A 16,867-nucleotide genomic window follows, 5' to 3' on the forward strand; every position below is an offset into this window, starting at 1 on the left:
ACTGAGATGGCTGTGATATGGCATTATCAGCGGCACAATTATCTTATCACAGCAGGGCAAACATCAGCGTTTACGTAAATCCTGAAGTATGTCATATGCCCATCCGATAATTTAGAGAAAGAGTGTGGCAAATATCGCGAAGTGTATTAATTAAAACAGACATGCTTTTCTGACTACTTTCATTTGGCTTTTATTGAAAAAGAATTGAAAGTTATTCGTGTCAATTATTATATCATAAGCTTACAAGTTAACCGAAGTTACGAGTTTCTGTTATCCAAATGCTGCTCTGTTGTCGTTTGATCAAAATGTGATGTATACAGGTTTCACTTTTGACTAAGTTATTTATAAATATGGTAAATTCTGAAGCTAGCTGTAAATATTTAGATTTTTGGTAGACAAAATTGGTCTGTTTTCGGTTACATGTATTAGCAGCAGACTCAAAAAAGATCCTTAAAATTTCTTTATAAATTTTAATATCTAGGGATTCGTTTGTTGATTTATTGGAAATGGCAGTTTGGATTAATTGCTGTAAATTTGTTGCATTTGATTGTTTTACTATTTACTGGTCAGCGCCAAATGGGATTCAGGCTGGGATTCAGGCTATCTCCATCCTGTCCATTGGATTCCCATCTTGGTGGTTAGCTTTAGCTTTACAATCTTACGTCTAACTTTCATCGTAAGGTGCAGAAAAAGTTATTGGAGTTCTAAATTTGTATGTTATAGGCGTTGCAAGTCTTGAATATATTTTGTATGCTTAAAAAGTGGAAAACGCAAATAAATAATTTGGATTTTAAATGACATTCGGAAATCTGAACCTTTCACAATCTTCACTACAACATGTGGTGGTTTGGTTTGCCTCTGCTAGGATTGTCTTAGACGAGACTTAACAACGTCCTCACACCTCTGGTACCGAGATTCTTGTTCATCGGAGATTCTTCTGTTTTCTACTATGTTATAGGTAATAGTGTGGTACAAATTAATCAATGAGGAGCTCATAGTGCACCGATCCGATCCTCTCCTTGCGATCGTGTATGATGTTGCGAGCCCAAGCCTTGCACTCCACGTTGATGATGATGCCGCCTAAGTGATTCAGGGTCATTAATTGAGGAACTTTCCCACTTCAGACACCACTACTCACGTTTGGGGCGCTGGAAGTGCACGGCCACCAGGGGACTCAAGTAGCCCTCGGAGTTCTGGTAGGGATAGAAGTAGCCGGGGAAGCCCCTGATTGGCAGGTAATTGACGGCACCGATGTTCTCCTGGTCGGCTGGGTTCTCGCCCTCGCACGAAACCCAAATGGTGTTTAGCTACGTTCAGAAAAGATTCGTAGTTAGTCTAGGCACGAGTATCTGGTATTATCTTCTCTGGATTATCTATTCACCTTCTCTGGATTCGACTTCTCCACCTCCCCGATGTAGGTCTTCAAGCTCACGGGCATGGACTCGGGCAAGTCCCGCGAATTGTTGTAGTACTCCGGAACCCAGCCGTAGATCTTGTTCAGCTTGAGGAAGATGCACGGCGCACTCTTGTGGTAGCTGTAGTTGTTCTCCTTGGTGCAAGGCGACCATGTCTTGATGTCCACGTCGCACACCTGACCCTTCGGCGGCGGCTGGTTGTAGTCGCAGTTGTAGATGTTCTGACCACGGCCGGGAGTTAGTCCGGGCACTTTGTACACTGTAGGATTGAGATACAAAGCCATGAGTTAAGATTCAAGAACGCCTCAGTTTTCAACAATCATACGCCTAATCATTGGCTTGATCAGCTGATTAGGATTAGGATTAGATTGAACAAAGAACCGCTTTCAACGAACACATATGGCAGTACTTACCCGCGAGGAAGTCATTTAGGGAGTCTGTCCAGTGCTTGTAGTTCTCGTGCTGGGTGCCCTTGTACCAGATCAAGGTGCTTTCCACGTTGTCGACCGGTGGCAGTGGTCGAAAACCCAAACCTGAGATCACAGAGCTCGATTAGCAGAGAATTTGGCGTCAGCTTTCTCAACTGCGACTCACCTGGATTCGTGCCTATCAGGGAGCGGTCGAGGGTCCACTTCGGAATGCGAGGATCGAGGGTTTGGAAGAAGGCCCACATGCAGATGGCCACGAGGGCGGCGAGGACTCCGTAGAAGGCCACATAGAAGATTCCGATTTTGGCTGCGGCAGGAAGAGAGAGCAGGAAATGCTTATTGAATTACAGCGATTAAAGCCGTTCCTAACGGCGATGCCCAGTCAATTGAAGCGATTGAATTATTTAATTGCCCCTGGCCCCGCGGTCGACATGGGTTAAACCGATAATTGACAACGACGCTGGCTCGAGTGGGCCATATAAACAAATGGGGACCAACCCCAAGATCCGCCGGCTCTCAAGTTCGGAGTGGACGGCAAACTGACGCCGAGCTTCTCCACTGAATCATCAGCCAAACATTCGCACAATTCTATATATTCCCGATACTCTCTTAGCCATCGAAGAAGAGCGTGAGCACCGTTCCACTCAAGAGCCCATTACTGTGTGGCGAAGAGATCGCTCTTGGTCGCAGATGCTGCTAGCCGACATAACCTCAATCGGAATGGGAAGTTAACTTCCCAGAGAGCAGTTAACTAAGGGAGTAGCCAAGCCAAGCTGGAGTTGGGCTACATTGGATGCGCTACGTGCAGCTATGCTCAGAATTTACCTTACTATTTAACGTATTTTCAGGAGGGAACACACTGGGTGTTGGTATTTCAGACCTTTGCTGCTGACCGCTAGACTTGAGAAATGTAATTTCTATAATTTTCTATTTAGATCTTAGATACCACCCCCTCTACAGTTGCTGTCAAAATAAAGTGCACAGGTAGAGGTACACTGTTAATAAAAACAAGCAACAAGCGAAGCGAAAATTAAGGATATGCGTATTGAATATAAGCAAAAATATTACTTAAGCGAGTGCAGCTGTACAGATCAAAATGAAATTCCCAAATTAAACCCAATTTGGTACTAGTGTCTTGCCCTCGAATAAGTATGCCGCTCTTGCCAAGATCTGGCAAATGGCAAACGTACTTTTTCCGTTTACGTATATTTGCAGCATAATTGCATTGCAGCGTTCTACTTATAGCGAGGGCCTTGGGCTTGCCAACTTTTAAATGCCAATATTGGCGAGCCGCGGAAAACCTTTGCCGTGCAATTGATGATAAACAGTGGGGCGGACGGCTTAACTGGCGGTAATTGAGGGCGGACGGGAATAAGATGCCGCATTTGTGCCCGCCCTAATTCGTTCCCATTTCCCAGCATCGTTACATGCAGATGTTAATTTGTTCGTGGCCTCCCGAGCTGTACTTTAATTTTTTTGATTTACGAGTGAGTGCAACTCGCGGCACCTTAGACGGTCTAATGGGCGTTAGTTTCGCAGCACCGTGCTATGGAGATACATTCCCCAATCCGGCTCGAATTGGCTACAGTGAAATACGACTTTGGGCCCAATTTACAGCTGTCATATGCTGGCGAAAGCAGTTTTGACCGGACTGCAATAAACACGGCAATAAACAATAAACTTACCCCATGACGATCGATCGCGCCCCATAACCGTTCCATCCTCGGTGTTATATAAGAACTTGGCAAAGTTGAACGGCTTGGGCTTCCTCAGGTTGTGCAGATCCTCGTCCACGAAGGACGGACTCATTGGTACTGGCTTGGACATGTTTCTATCGGTGGGTTTTCTTTGGATCTAAAGGCCTGTTTGCGGTTCAGTTCGGTTAGTGGTTTACTTGGAATCGATTCAAACCATTAAAAATACGTATTTTTAAAAGTTCAAGCATTCCAAAGAAAGCACTGCACTCGAACTGCAAATGGGCAAATGGTCGCAGCTAAATGTCTAAATTAGCAAATGTCTATTTTTCTGTGTTGAAAATTTCTTTTCAAGCGCTTCAGAATATTTCTGACGCTGACTAAAGTACAAATTTTTTGCTCTGAAACTTTGGTGGCACTGTGTTTGGTTCTATATCGTTAATATTGCACCGACACCGACACTCGTAGTATTCTATATACACACACAAATAAACTCTTATTCGAACAGTCCAGGTCCTTCGCTCTCTTAACTTCTCTCACTTTTCAACCGACGTTTCAACCCCCTGGACATGCAGGAAATTTGGCGCCTTTTTTGGCTCTCCTGGGCGAAGCAAAAATGTTGCATCCGTCAGATACGAGCTGCAACTGGTTGGTCTGGGGTGGTCTCAGGTGGTCTGATGTCTCTGGGGTGGTCTGAGGTGGTCTGGGATGGTCTAGTATGGTCCGGTATGGTCTCGAAGGGCCACGCAAAGTGGGCCAAAATGGGGCTAGAAGGCCGTACTACTGGGACGGCGACATGGTCCCATTTCCGCGTCTGCTGTGGTGATTTCAATGCCGCATTGGCTTTGACCCGGCACGGGCAAACTGGCAAATACAAAAGTATCTGTTCTTATTTGTGCTGCATGCAGTGGTTCTTTTCACTTAGCCCCGAACGACAACCACCACAACAACACCAACAACAACCAGTGCGCTCTTTGCGAGTGAGTATCTGTATCTCTTAGCTGGCGCGCTCTCAACGGCTGGCCACATACAAACAACCACACCTTTTTGAAGAAATATCGAAGCGTTCTTCAAGACTCTGGCTGGAATTAGTTCGATTCTTTTGTAAATTCACTAGCTGTCACAATTCTCAATTATCCTCAAGGACTTCTGTCATATTTTGTCGATATTTGATGGCCCAGTAAGTGGGGAAAACTGCAGGGAACGCACCACAAACTCTATACAAGCTGCTCTTGGCAAAGGGAACGCGTTTCGACCACGTTACGAGCTTTCCGTGACACGTTATTCCGCCGCTCAAAACAAATTTCAGACTGAAACCCGAATCGGATGTCTGTCGATACGCAGCCAAACATCAGCGACTTGGCTTGAGTCTGTTTGGCGTGGTTTTTTGCTGGTCCGGTTTTGTGTGAGTCGAACGGCTCTCTCGAGCCGAGTTTGTTTTGAGTGGAAAGTGGAAAGTGGAAAGCGGGGCGCTTTTGGCTTTTGGCAGCGCGCTTGCGACGGCGAGTGGAATCCCCGGATCTGGGATCGGTCGGGTTTTCCGGACCGAGATTGGGTTGCGTTCTAATTGCCGTGGAAACGCTGCCTCCTTGTGCACTCGTTTTAATTAGGCGGTGCCGGCGATTGTCCGGCATTCATTGCAAATTGCCCGGGGTTCGATCCCAGAGCCAGGGCGACACTTAGAGAAAATACCCAGAAGATTGGCTTCCTAAGGTGCCAAAGTTGGTTGTACTAGCGCAGCTGCAGTGCAATTCTCTCTACTAACAGCAAGCAATTGTGGTCAAGCCACAGAAATGGACATCAAATAATCCGAAAAATGTGTTTTGCTGTCGTATTGATTTCATGAAACCAATTAAAAACGTTTCGAGGCAGGGGCAATGGGAAATCTGGCTGATTTAAATATTGCTGGCACGCAAAAATCTAAGCGTTTTCGTGCGAGTGGGGGGAAGTGAGGCATGAACTGGTTTAATACGGCCACAGGACATTCAGAGAACTGGGCCAAATCGAGAGTTGCTATACATACACGCACTGGGGGTGAGTTTCGCAGGAGAGCCCTCTGTTCCACTGGAGTCGTGTTCAAGGAACCGTAGGATGAGCACGACAGCGGGCAGCCAAATAGGACTTCATTCGAGTTTCAACTTCGAAGGGGAAACGGTAATGTAATAATGTCTATATTACTGCTGACTAATGCAACATAACACTCCAGTTTCAGATTATGGTGCCGGTTTTATTCAACAAAATCGCAACTGCGTGTATTGTATATAAAGCGAAAATAAATATATTCCAGTTGCACTTGTCAATTTAAAAGTATTTAACAGCCACGTAAGTATTCGTGATTCAGTCATCACACTCTTAATGAATAATGGTCGTCGATTATAATTGCCCCATTTCCTTAATAGACGTTTCCTGCTATCTAAACAAGGGCGAGGTTGAAGCTTAATCTAAGTGTCTCGAAAGACGAAAAAGTATCTTAAAAGTATATATATAGGAGAATCTCCTGACGTGAGAAGCTAAGTGAAGCAAGAGGGTTTCACCTGCATTTCAAACGACTTAAGAGGGGTTGAGCTTCTGACAGCCCTGCCAAATGATGCGATGCAGGTGAGAAATTCAATTAAACCGCAATCCATGGGAGGCCGGGCTACTACTTCCACGACCTTCCACCGAAATCAGCGGTGGTTCTGGAGAACGCTGGCGGGTTCACCGCAGCCTGATTGCATAATGGCATAATTGACCGATATTGCGGCACAAGTGGCCCGAGCACGGGCATGGACACGGGCACGGGCACGGGCACAGAACTGGTCGCGTTGAGGGGCCAGCGAAGCGAGAATGCCATTGGGCGGGCAATAAAAGCGGACATGGACACGGACTGGAAAGTGGCGAAAGCGGCGGGAGGCCGGCAAATAGATACATCCATCCACCCACATCCACATCCATATCCACAATAATCTGCATTTGCCGTCAGCGCTAATGCGACGACAAAAGAGATTCTCTTGATTAAGGTCAGACTTTTATCAAGACTGTGCACGGCTGCTGGCAACAGGGGCCACTTGGGGTTTACGTAATCCGCAACGCAAGATTCCAAACTCACCCCAGCTGTCCATCGAGCGTCCGAAGTAGGAGTTGTCCTCCGAGTCGTAGACCATCTGCTTCAGGGACTTCTTCTTGGGCCTCTCCGGCGGCCGCGAGTAGTACTGTTGGAATCCATCTATGCAATCCTCGGTTATGGTCGGCATTCTTCCAGGCTTCTTCGGCTGGCGCTTCCTCAGTTCAACGGCTATGCGGTGTCGGGATCGGGATCGCGTTGGCAATGGTTTACGTATCGCTGGACTGCAAATCGGAGTGGGTGTGAGGATCGGGCTCGGATTCGGATTCGGACTCGGATCGGTATCCAAATGGGCTCCTGGACAGATCGGTGTAGATCCCGTGTAAGGCTCGGTCGGCGTTGATGGCTCACTCTGTGACACTTTGGATTAGCGCTGCACACGACAAGTTGACACCGCTGTGCGCCGCGCGACACTGATCTGAATTCGACAAAGAAAGACCAAGCCGAACCGGGGGTTATGTGTCTGAAAATCTGAAATCAGAAATACGCAAGAGTCAGGCTTAATCAAATACTTTATGCATGTGTGTGCGGAAATACGCGCTGCGGCACCGAAACGAAGCGAACTGGGATTGGGATGGGGACAGGGATAGAGATTTGGACTGGGATGAGTATGGGTATGGGTATGGGCATAGGTGTGGGGGTGAAACTGGATGCCAGCCATGGCTCCAGTTCCACGTCGTGGAAGACGCGAGTCGCGGCGCGTGACACAATTTTCATTTAATTGAAGCCTAAGATGGCGGTGACTATCATGAGCTGGCTGCCTGACAAATCTAAATCCCAGTAGGCGAAAATTAACTATGCCGTTGATGATGGTGATGATGATGATGCCACTAATTGTCGCATGAAATATGGCTTCCTTTGACACTGAGCGCATGTTACACGTTTCAAGTTGGACTTGACGGTTGTTTGCATTTCATTTGGGCAGGTGACCTGCCGAGGGCAAAACATCGTCGCGGATTGGATTGGAAACGCATTGAAAAGTCGCCTCATTATTAATTTAGTTCGGTGTGAACGAGCCGCCGTCAGTGATCAATAATGTTAAATTTTTTACGTGGATGGCAAACAACGCGTTTTTCGCGAAACAGGTTCAAATTTGAATTCAAATTCGATACCTTACCGAAATCGATCAATTCGTACTTCACTAATCGGACTTCCGACACTTAAGCGCCACCTGGCCGGCAGCCGTGGTACCACCCAGTTGGGTGTGAGTCTCCGCTTTTGACGTTAGCTCAATGTCGCCGCTAGGTGTCGCAGAAGTATTATTTATTTTTATTATGTATACTTACTATTTAACCAAAAAATGAACCTGGACCGCTGCTCCTATGACCCCTGAAAAGGGCCATTGGAATTAACAATAGCATTAAAGTCAGCAGGAGCACAGTTATAACAAGGAAAATCGTAACGAGCGTCGTAGACTCCACCATTGGGAAGAATTCGATTGATGGTTCAATAACTAAATTTTGCTGTTGGACGAGGGCGATCAAAATGTAAAAATAAGTAGAATACAATCATAAGCAGGAAAAAGAGAATTAGTACGACTACAATTAAAGTGCTTATCAAACACTTCGTTTCCATAACTTTCGCCGTTCGATCCACAGACGGCTTGACTGTGATTAAAATCGAACACCCAAACGTACTGACAACTAACTCGAAGGCTAAATCTCAGAATGCTTGATGGCCAGAACCGATTTTTTGGAAAGGCAACTTACTTTGCTTATGTCGCATCCAGTGGTGAATCCGGGCTGGATTCTGGTTCCGCCACCAAAGTGGTCTTCTTAAAATCTTGTATCGGTAGCCAAGTGAGGGCTTCCGTGGGCCATGTTCTTTTCGAATGCGTGGATTGGTACGGACTGTCGATGATGAAGTAAATAAACAGCAGGTTCAGTGCGACGAGACACAGGGAAACCGAAATTCCAATTAGAAGCAAAACTAATTGCTGATTCATCTTTAATATTTATGTATAAGGCCCAAACTTCCGATTGGCGGAGCTTTAGCTCGCTCTACTGGATCCTGGAAAAATGTGTACAATTAAAATTATGATTGTATATATGTTTGGAATTAAATTGTGAAATTATATGATATACAAGTCATTGCACTCTTGGGTTTAGAAAAAGTTTGTAATTATACAGCTTAAAGTATGTGTTAAAGACCAAATGGAGTTCTTCATACCGGGCGTCTTGCGTGGAAATATACTTCATAGTCATAGCTCACATCCAGCACTATATAAGCGATCAACATAGTGTTGATAACAATAAGCATGGCAATAATAATGCCGAAAAAAACCACTATATACCTTTGGTCCATCTTGGACCCCAGTAAAGTTTTTATAATGTTCTAAAAAGTGTGTTGTATCAGTAGTTTTGTTTGAATAACCTGGGCTAAAAATTTGATTTAACTTGACAGACTAGTCAAGCACTTTTCGTTCGATTTTTGCAAGTCTTATTTTCTGAATGTATTTATTTTGCCTTATAAGTCCGGCTATCAAGTAGGTCCTCTAATTAAGATAACACCGAAACTGAATGGAAATGCTTTACACACATCTCTGCAGCTTACAATTTCCTGTTTCATTTCAACAGGAGTAAAAAAAAATCCCTTTTCAATGTCTTATGTTCAAGTTTTTTAAGAAGGTGATATATCAATATACCTATAACTTACATGTCAATGTGTTATTCATAGCCAGACAGTAAATTTGTAAATTATATAAGTGACAGGAATATTTCGTAAGTAAAACCCCACATACTCTTAACTATACGGTGCTGATTAACCCTTTTCCATTCTGCAGTCGCTGGCGGATTTATCAATTATCAATTAACGATGACGGGCCCTCAGACAATTGTAGTCTATGGCTTGATTGGCATTCTAGTCATCGCTATTGTGATCATATCTATTGTTTTGATCGCTGAATTGTACATTCAGGATCCAAATCGTAAATCTACAAACGAGACGACGACGGAAGAAACCTGGAAATCCACTTAGTGGGGCAGAGGAAGTCCATTGTTCCGATTTGTACAATACTTGGCATATCAAATAAAATTTGGTTAAATTGTTACTAAAATTCCATTTTAATATATATATTTTGGTATCAGCAGAATCAATGTGTTATAATTTATTTTATAAATTAAATTATTTATTAAATTTTAATTAATTATTGAAATATTAATTTTAATATTTAAAATTAACTAATGATAAAATAAATTTCTCGTCTCCCTTAAGTTGACATAAGCATATCGTTGGCATGCGCGACATGCCCCAGTGGCCTAATGGATAAGGCATCGGCCTCCTAAGCCGGGGATTGTGGGTTCGAGTCCCATCTGGGGTAAGTGTTAGATCTTTTTGATGCAATTCTTTTTTACAACCCTTGGTGGTGAAAACGCAGTGTTCGATTTCTTGTATTTATTAAAAATCAAGGCCTAAAAATCTGCATCTTGATGGAAGCTGCATCCAATCGAGTTTCCAACCAACACGCGCAACACAACATGATCCAACGGCTCAGTTCCGCCGTTTATGTGGGTCGTCCGTAGTCAGAGCCGCTTAGAAGCCACCTGAGGGAGGATGTCAGGATAAGGGTCGATGAATAGGGCAACTAAAACACTTGCTTACACGCGACGCAAGGTGTAGATTGGAGGGATTGGGCGATCCCAAGTGGGGAAACTAGCAACAGCATTTTGGCGGAGTGTTGTAGCAGTGGGCTTTGCACGGAGCACACCACACACAGGGCGCGTTATCCTTGTTCACAAGGTAACGCCTGGGGCAAGGAGCTTTGGGAGAAGGACGAATAGTCACACTGATCGCTGGGACCAACTTCTCCGCCGCTGTGGCCCACGCAGTCCAGTGCCTCTCCGTGCATCTCAAGATTCGCCAGCGGACGGACGGACAGAATTTTTGGGTTCGGATTGTGGAGTGGTAGCAGTTTTCTCGGGACCGGACTTACATGGATACGTGGGGGGCGTGTTGTAGTAGTTCCAGACACGCGGATCGGGAATGCCGCCTTCGGGCAGCGGAGGGCAGCACATGCCCGGCGCAGGGGAGCACGGGATGGGAGACGGGGCTCCACATGGCGGACTGTGGGGGCCACAGCAGGGTGTTTCATTACAGGGTCCACAGCATCCACATCCGTTGCACATGTTGAGTTTGTCTGCGAGTGGAAAATTATAATAAGATGTTACCCTATACCCGTTAACTTATCTCTCACTTTTTTGGTTGAGTTATTCTCGAAAAAATAAATTTGGAATTTAGAAAAATTTAGAAGTCGAAGCGACTGGTCCGAGAGTCAGATATCGAATGAGGATAGCTGTTCCCTTGGCCCAGCACATCCAGTTCAAATTTCGGTTCGGGCTGGCTGAAGAGTCATGGCCAACTTTATGAAATTCCATGGCCTACTTTAACTTGGCAAATATCATAAAATGCCCGAAGTAACCGCACACATTTCAGGTTCCTTTTACATCTACTGATAAATATTATATATAAAACTTGAACCGCGGATTGTTTAGGTCAACTGACTAATTAAGATTGCAACAAGGCTCTTCCAGCACCAAAGAAATTGGGCCTACAACAGGTGCTATTAGAATCTTAATTAATTAATTATATTAATTAATGAGTTTGCTTTATTTTCATAAAATTTTTATAATATTTTTGCTTAAAGTCAGCTTAAATGTACTTTACAGAGATTAGATTTTAAGGCATCTTACAACTGAAAATTTGTACAATTTATTGATTCAACATTTTAAAGCAAGGAAAAAGTGGTACAAAAAACCTTGAGCAGATGAACTTAGAACTATATTATAACTAACTTACCAACTAAAGAGCCAAAACTTCAGTAAAACTAACTTGGGCTAGTGAGTGAAGGATCTGCTCGCACTTGGTTGTGTATAATAGATAATTATAGATAATTATAATTTAATTTGAAATTAAATTTATTTTTATATTTGCTTTATCGTGCAATTTACAAGTTGAAAAATAAAAGGGAAGATTGAGGATCATTTTTAAAATCTTATTTTGAGTTGTTTGCAATTTTCTAATATGAATATGTGCACAATTTCCCCAAATCTCAGAACCGTAATATTAAAATCTTGAATGCCACGGACTATATGGACATTTCATTGTTTTAACCATAATTTGCCATTAAGCAGGCTTCAAAAATGAGCTCGAAACCGATTGGACCAAATGCAGCCATTAATTAAATGCTGCCTAAAACCCCCTCAATGCATACAAAGAAAGTAATCTTAATTTGTTTATTTTGTAATTAAATGCCGAATAGATTCCAGAGACCAACATATGATTTTGCGTTTAAATCAAGACAGTCGGACGAATTTCACATTGGAGCCCAAAAAGCTTTGGGCCCTTCTAGTATTGGGTATTCCGCAGCTGGCTCCATCTTGATTTAAGACTTCTTCAATTTATAATCAACCAAAAGTGCGCCACAAAACGACAACATGTCCCGCCAAGGAAGTGGCCCATCAGGATCCGATCGAAACACTTGCCAGGAACTACTTAGAAACCACCTGTGGGATGAGATGGGTAATACCAATGAATGCGGAAGGTATCGCAGCTACTTACACGCGACGGAATGCGGAAGGAGGTCATACTGAAGGATTTGGGGCCTGGCAACAGCATTTGGTCCATAGATCCTACACCTGCGCCCACCAAACACAGGACATGCTATCCTTGTTGACGGATCAGCGTTTAGGGCATGAAGCTCCTGCAGAAGGACATGAAGCGTCACCACAGGCAGATACTCCAGATGCTGTGACCAGCAAAGTCCTCGGGCATGCCTCCTGCTCCTCCGCTCCATGGCTCTTACGTTCTACGGACTACCCCCACCGATTGGGGGGTAGATCAATCTACAGATTGACAGACGGACGGGCGGGCGGACGGGTTGACGGACAGAGACCCGGACCGGACTTACATGGGTACGTCACAGGTGCGTTACAGCAATTCCAGACACGCGGATCGGGAATGCCGCCTTCGGGCAGCGGAGGGCAGCACATGCCCGGAGCAGAAGAGCAGGGAATGGGCGACGGGGCTCCACATGGAGGACTGTGCGGGCCACAGCAGGGCGATACATTACAGCAGCAGGGACCGCATCCACAGCAGCCGCCGGCGACGCGTCCGCCGCATCCGGCACCGCCGTTGGGCGCTCCAGTGGCGGCACAGCGCATCCGCTTGTTGTTCACGCCCATCATCATGTTGGCGTAGCGCAGCGGGAATGCCGCCGGTCCGCAGGTGGGGAACGGGAAGCACAGGCAGGCCGGCCTGCCCTGGCAGGCGGACCGCGGACACTTGTCCTGCAGACCGTTCCGCTTCACGCAGTCGCAGGTGGTGTACATGATGCCGCATCGCAACTCCCGGCTGCGGCATCCGCGCGGCTGGAAGGGATGCCGTATAGGTCAAGTGGCCACAGTTACTCACATAGTTACTCACCTCCAGCGATCCACATCCGTCACACATCTTGAGTCCGTCGAGCGCTGCAGGACAACGAATTAAGCATATAGGTGGGCATGACCAAGGTAAACTTACTTTATTTGGCCAGATTAATTTCGAAAAAAAATTTGGAATTTTGTAAATTTAGAAGCTGGCCGAAACGAAAGGTCCGAGAGTGTAGTATCGAATGAGCAGAGGGTCCCACATCCCTGACCATGTTCGGTTCCGTTTGAGATGACATGCATGGCCAACTGGTTAGGAAAATGGGCACCCTTTTTCTTGAATTCAGATTCGAAAGAGTTCATTTAGATTCAAGCTTTTTCGCTCTTTCCAAAAGCTCTGCCTTCAGCTAATAGTATTATGAGATTGCCCAGCAGTTCAGTCCGAGTTCCCAAGCTGATCGGGTTGGAGCAATGCCCAACATTGCAGTCATCGGTGCCGGGGTCAATGGTGTTGCCAGTGCCATTAGGCTGCTGGAGCACTACGTGCAGGAGGCAAGGAGGCCGATAAGGGTAACGATTATATCGGAGGACTTCACGCCGAACACCACGGGAGATGGCTCGGCGGGTCTCTGGGGTCCCTACCTTCTGGGCGGCACTTCACAGTCGAAAGTCCAGTGAGTACAACTCGGCAGCACTGTCCCACTTCACATAACCGACTACTTATCTGCGATCAGCAAGTGGTCGAGGAGCATGCACCGGTTTCTGGAGCAGATCTGGCTGAGCGAGGATGCCGCGGAGGCGGGGGTCTGTCTACTGCCCTGCATCCGGCTGACCACCTCAACGGTGGACACGGTTGGTGATTTCTGGCGCGACATTGTCTACGGCGCCGTTGATCTGTCCAAGGACCAGCTGGCTGCCTACAACAAAGGTCGCAGCTATATGTTCACGTAAGGACATTCGAGATATGCGAGTTTACACGAAACTAACACATTTCTAGGTCAGGCATATCCTTCGTGACCTACACCTCGGAGCCAGTTAAACTCCTGCCGTACTTGATGAAGCGATTCATTCGCAATGGCGGCCTAGTTGTCCGGCAAAGGATAACAGACTTGGAGGCTTTTATCGCCGATTCCGAGTACGATGTGATAGTCAATTGCACCGGACTGGGCTCCAGGAGCCTACTGAATGACGATCAGATGTACGCAGTGCGGGGACAAGTGTCCCGGGTGAAGGCGAGTTGGATTTTCTCGGCCGTGCTGGACGAGAGCGATGATGGCAACTACATTATACCCAAGTGAGTAACAGGTGTTCAACTTGCTGGTTGGTATTGCTACATCATCAGTATTCAAGCACCGAGAGCGTTGTCCTGGGCGGAACCCATCAGGAGCGGGACTACAACACCCAGGTCTGCCAGCAGGACAGGCGGATGATTGTGGATGGCTGCCGGCGGTACATTCCGGGTCTGGAGCACACGGAGTGCCTCCACGACTGGGTGGGTCTCCGCCCGGGTCGCACCCAACTCCGGCTGGAGGCCGAGCGACGCGGACGCAAGCTCCTCGTCCACAACTATGGACATGGCGGCAGTGGAGTCACTTTGTGCTGGGGCTGTGCCGACGAGGTCCTCGATATCCTGCTGGCCGCCCAGAGCGGCGCCAAACTTTGAGTCACTTTGCCCAGCTAGACTCATTCGAACTCCAATAATACAGTGCTTGTAGAAAATTTGCAGTGAGAAACATCTTTGTCTACATAGTAAGAAATCATTCATATATATTCATTCTATATTCAAATCTATTTGATATTATAAATTTATCAGAAATGTTAAATGGATCTTATTAGGTTAACGCAAGCTGATTTTTCTCTGTGCAGCACTATCGCAATGGAATGGGGATCGCATTGATAGGCTTATCACTGATTAGTTGGAGACGTACCTCCTGTCCACCCCCCGAAATTGGCGCTCCCCTGGTGCCTGCAATTAAGTACTTTTCCAAGTGAAGCAGGGGAAAACGAGTCTGCAGCCCAAGAGTAGGCAGACATTTATGTGCAGATGACGGCGGAAAAACATATCAGATATCGTCGTCGTGTCGCTTTTCGGCTGCCTCCTTGGCCAGCCTGGCGTCCAGGGCCTCGTGGAACGCCTCGAATCCGGGCATTTCGATGTACTTTTGTACCGGCGAGACAGCCAGCTCGAACAGCAGGGCGTACATCTCGTCCAGCTCGCGCAGGATGTCAAAGGGACGGGTGTTGCCCACCTTGTAGATCGAGTAGATGGTCCGCCCGACCTCTTCGTACTCGATCAGACTGGCGGCCTCCTGGTCCACGGAGCTCAGGGCGATGAAGTGGACCCGCGGCATGTGCATGTGCTGGGCCACGAAGCCGAACACATCGAAGATGGTCGCCAGGAAGTCCTGGTTGAAGTAGAGCTCATCCGGAAAGGCGATCTCGTGGACGAACAGCGCGTCGTAGGTGGAGACGCCCAGGCTCGCCTTGGTCGCATCGATGAGCTCCTTCTTCATCATAATGATCTGCTGGAACAGATTCCGCGGCAGGGAAGAGGGAAAGAAAACCCTGCGGCGAAAGGAGACGTATTACTAGTGATTATGAGGCTGCTCGAAATGGGTTTATTGGTCATACCAGGAGTGCCACTCCTCGGTCATCCATTCCAGCAAGCCCACTGCTCTTATTTGCGTTTCGTCCTCGCTGATCATCATCACGGAGCACTCGTTTCGCAGGATGTGGCGCACATACCTTTAAACCAACATATAACACTTTTTATATCCCCAGAAACAAATAGAAAGGAATGATTTTTACCAGGAATACGTCTCTTTCATGTTCGGCAAATCAAATAGTCCCAGGCTCTCATAGACTAGACTTTTCAAAAACGATTGGGACCACATGAACTCGATCACCATGTCGTAGTACCTGAATGCATTTCACAAATTTAATCTCTCAACTTTTAATCTCTGCCACCATACATGCTTCGAATTGATGTCGACTATTTGCATGCCCTCAAAAACTTCCCATTGGATATCGTATCGCAAGGTGCGGACATCTTCCATCGCAGTTAGGTCACTAAGAATTTTAAAACTACTAACGATTTTTATGTTATTTATAGGAGCTGAAAGCGAGAAGTTGAAAGTGTGAAACTAAAGCTAAAAAATGGAGAACAAAATCAGAGCATACTTTTTGGGTCAATCCAAAGAAGGACGTTTGTGCTCTCAACCTTTAATGGTACTTCCTGTCTTAGATTACGTACATTTGAGTTTACTGAAGGCTTCTGGGATGTTTGGCATAGAAGGTGAGTATTACCTTTGTCTATTAATATAGAAAAACTCCTGGCTGGAAAATTGGAATTGAGGTTGCATACTTCTTGGATGGCATTCACGTGGCTTGTAAAACTGTTCAACATATTGTTTTCCGCATACGATGGTGTTAAATTGGATATTCCATATCCGAGCGGAATGGCCGTAAATGTTTATTTGTATTACAAAATGCAAATGCGCTGTTTTGAATAATGTCATAATTAAACGAATATACTGGCGGTAACAATCAAGGGTGATACGTGTAAATTTAATTTGTCTAATGTCTCAATTTGAATAAATTGCCACCACATAAAAGCAAATGCAGCCCAAAAGAATGTAAATAACAATCGCACCCATTTGTGGGTGAAATTCAGTGGAAGGCGAACATCGTGGTAACCAAACCAATTCCACCCTCGAGCGAAAAAATTTCCAAGCTGAGAACACGTTCTGGCACACACCTTGGATTCCTTATTTTAAAATTCAAAGACCATCGGGTGTCATTTACTAGGCAACAAACCAATTGAATAACCGAATTTGGCTCGGATGCTCATCCTTGACGGGGGTCC

At 45.9% G+C, this 16,867-nt stretch overlaps 4 protein-coding genes and 1 non-coding gene across 11 annotated transcripts; 2 read left to right on the forward strand and 3 right to left on the reverse strand.

The window, feature by feature from the left end:
* Positions 1–165: 165 nt before the first annotated feature.
* Positions 166–7,087, reverse strand: LOC6542944 (sodium/potassium-transporting ATPase subunit beta-2). 3 transcript variants are annotated; one of them, XM_015159389.2, is made up of 7 exons: positions 4,747–4,889; positions 3,529–3,705; positions 2,010–2,150; positions 1,829–1,948; positions 1,382–1,674; positions 1,139–1,307; positions 171–1,080 (listed from the first exon to the last, which is right to left on the reverse strand). In XM_015159389.2, the coding sequence occupies exons 2-7, from the start codon at positions 3,668–3,670 to the stop codon at positions 977–979; spliced, it is 969 nt and encodes a 322-aa protein (XP_015014875.1). In that variant the 5' UTR covers positions 3,671–3,705; positions 4,747–4,889; the 3' UTR covers positions 171–976. The 3 variants fall into 3 exon arrangements, with proteins under 3 accessions (XP_001970073.1, XP_015014875.1, XP_026834405.1); XM_026978604.1 differs by lacking the exon at positions 4,747–4,889 and adding an exon at positions 4,581–4,732; XM_001970037.3 differs by lacking the exons at positions 3,529–3,705; positions 4,747–4,889 and adding an exon at positions 6,626–7,087 and having other exon boundaries at positions 166–1,080.
* Positions 7,088–9,886: 2,799 nt separating this feature from the next.
* On the forward strand, positions 9,887–9,959 carry Trnar-ccu. Its single transcript has one exon. It is a non-coding gene; the product is annotated as a tRNA-Arg (tRNA).
* Positions 9,960–10,037: 78 nt separating this feature from the next.
* LOC6542870 (male-specific sperm protein Mst84Dd) lies at positions 10,038–13,176 on the reverse strand. Of its 4 annotated transcripts, none has more exons than XM_001970039.3 (5): positions 13,157–13,176; positions 13,061–13,104; positions 12,671–13,005; positions 10,572–10,747; positions 10,038–10,182 (listed from the first exon to the last, which is right to left on the reverse strand). In XM_001970039.3, exons 2-5 carry the CDS (start codon positions 13,085–13,087, stop codon positions 10,172–10,174), a joined length of 549 nt encoding a protein of 182 aa, XP_001970075.2. In that variant the 5' UTR covers positions 13,088–13,104; positions 13,157–13,176; the 3' UTR covers positions 10,038–10,171. The 4 variants fall into 4 exon arrangements, 2 of the variants coding, with proteins under 2 accessions (XP_001970075.2, XP_026834617.1); XR_001448639.2 differs by lacking the exons at positions 10,038–10,182; positions 10,572–10,747 and adding exons at positions 11,863–12,141; positions 12,197–12,338 and having other exon boundaries at positions 12,708–13,005; XR_003407773.1 differs by lacking the exons at positions 12,671–13,005; positions 13,061–13,104; positions 13,157–13,176 and adding exons at positions 10,241–10,398; positions 10,833–10,868 and having other exon boundaries at positions 10,734–10,775.
* A 265-nt stretch (positions 13,177–13,441) lies between these two features.
* On the forward strand, positions 13,442–14,818 carry LOC6542841 (D-aspartate oxidase). The gene is made up of 4 exons (XM_001970040.3): positions 13,442–13,676; positions 13,737–13,949; positions 14,000–14,296; positions 14,353–14,818. The coding sequence occupies exons 1-4, from the start codon at positions 13,474–13,476 to the stop codon at positions 14,663–14,665; spliced, it is 1,026 nt and encodes a 341-aa protein (XP_001970076.1). The 5' UTR covers positions 13,442–13,473; the 3' UTR covers positions 14,666–14,818.
* Positions 14,775–16,157, reverse strand: LOC6542558. 2 transcript variants are annotated; one of them, XM_015159388.2, is made up of 4 exons: positions 15,975–16,157; positions 15,811–15,921; positions 15,634–15,747; positions 14,775–15,567 (listed from the first exon to the last, which is right to left on the reverse strand). In XM_015159388.2, coding segments are annotated over exons 1-4 (729 nt in total). In that variant the 5' UTR covers positions 15,977–16,157; the 3' UTR covers positions 14,775–15,065. The 2 variants fall into 2 exon arrangements, with proteins under 2 accessions (XP_015014874.1, XP_001970077.2); XM_001970041.3 differs by having other exon boundaries at positions 15,979–16,145.
* Positions 16,158–16,867: the final 710 nt, after the last annotated feature.

The sequence above is a fragment of the Drosophila erecta genome, unplaced genomic scaffold, assembly GCF_003286155.1.
Source record: "Drosophila erecta strain 14021-0224.00,06,07 unplaced genomic scaffold, DereRS2 tig00000055-arrow-pilon, whole genome shotgun sequence".
NCBI lineage: Eukaryota > Metazoa > Arthropoda > Insecta > Diptera > Drosophilidae > Drosophila > Drosophila erecta.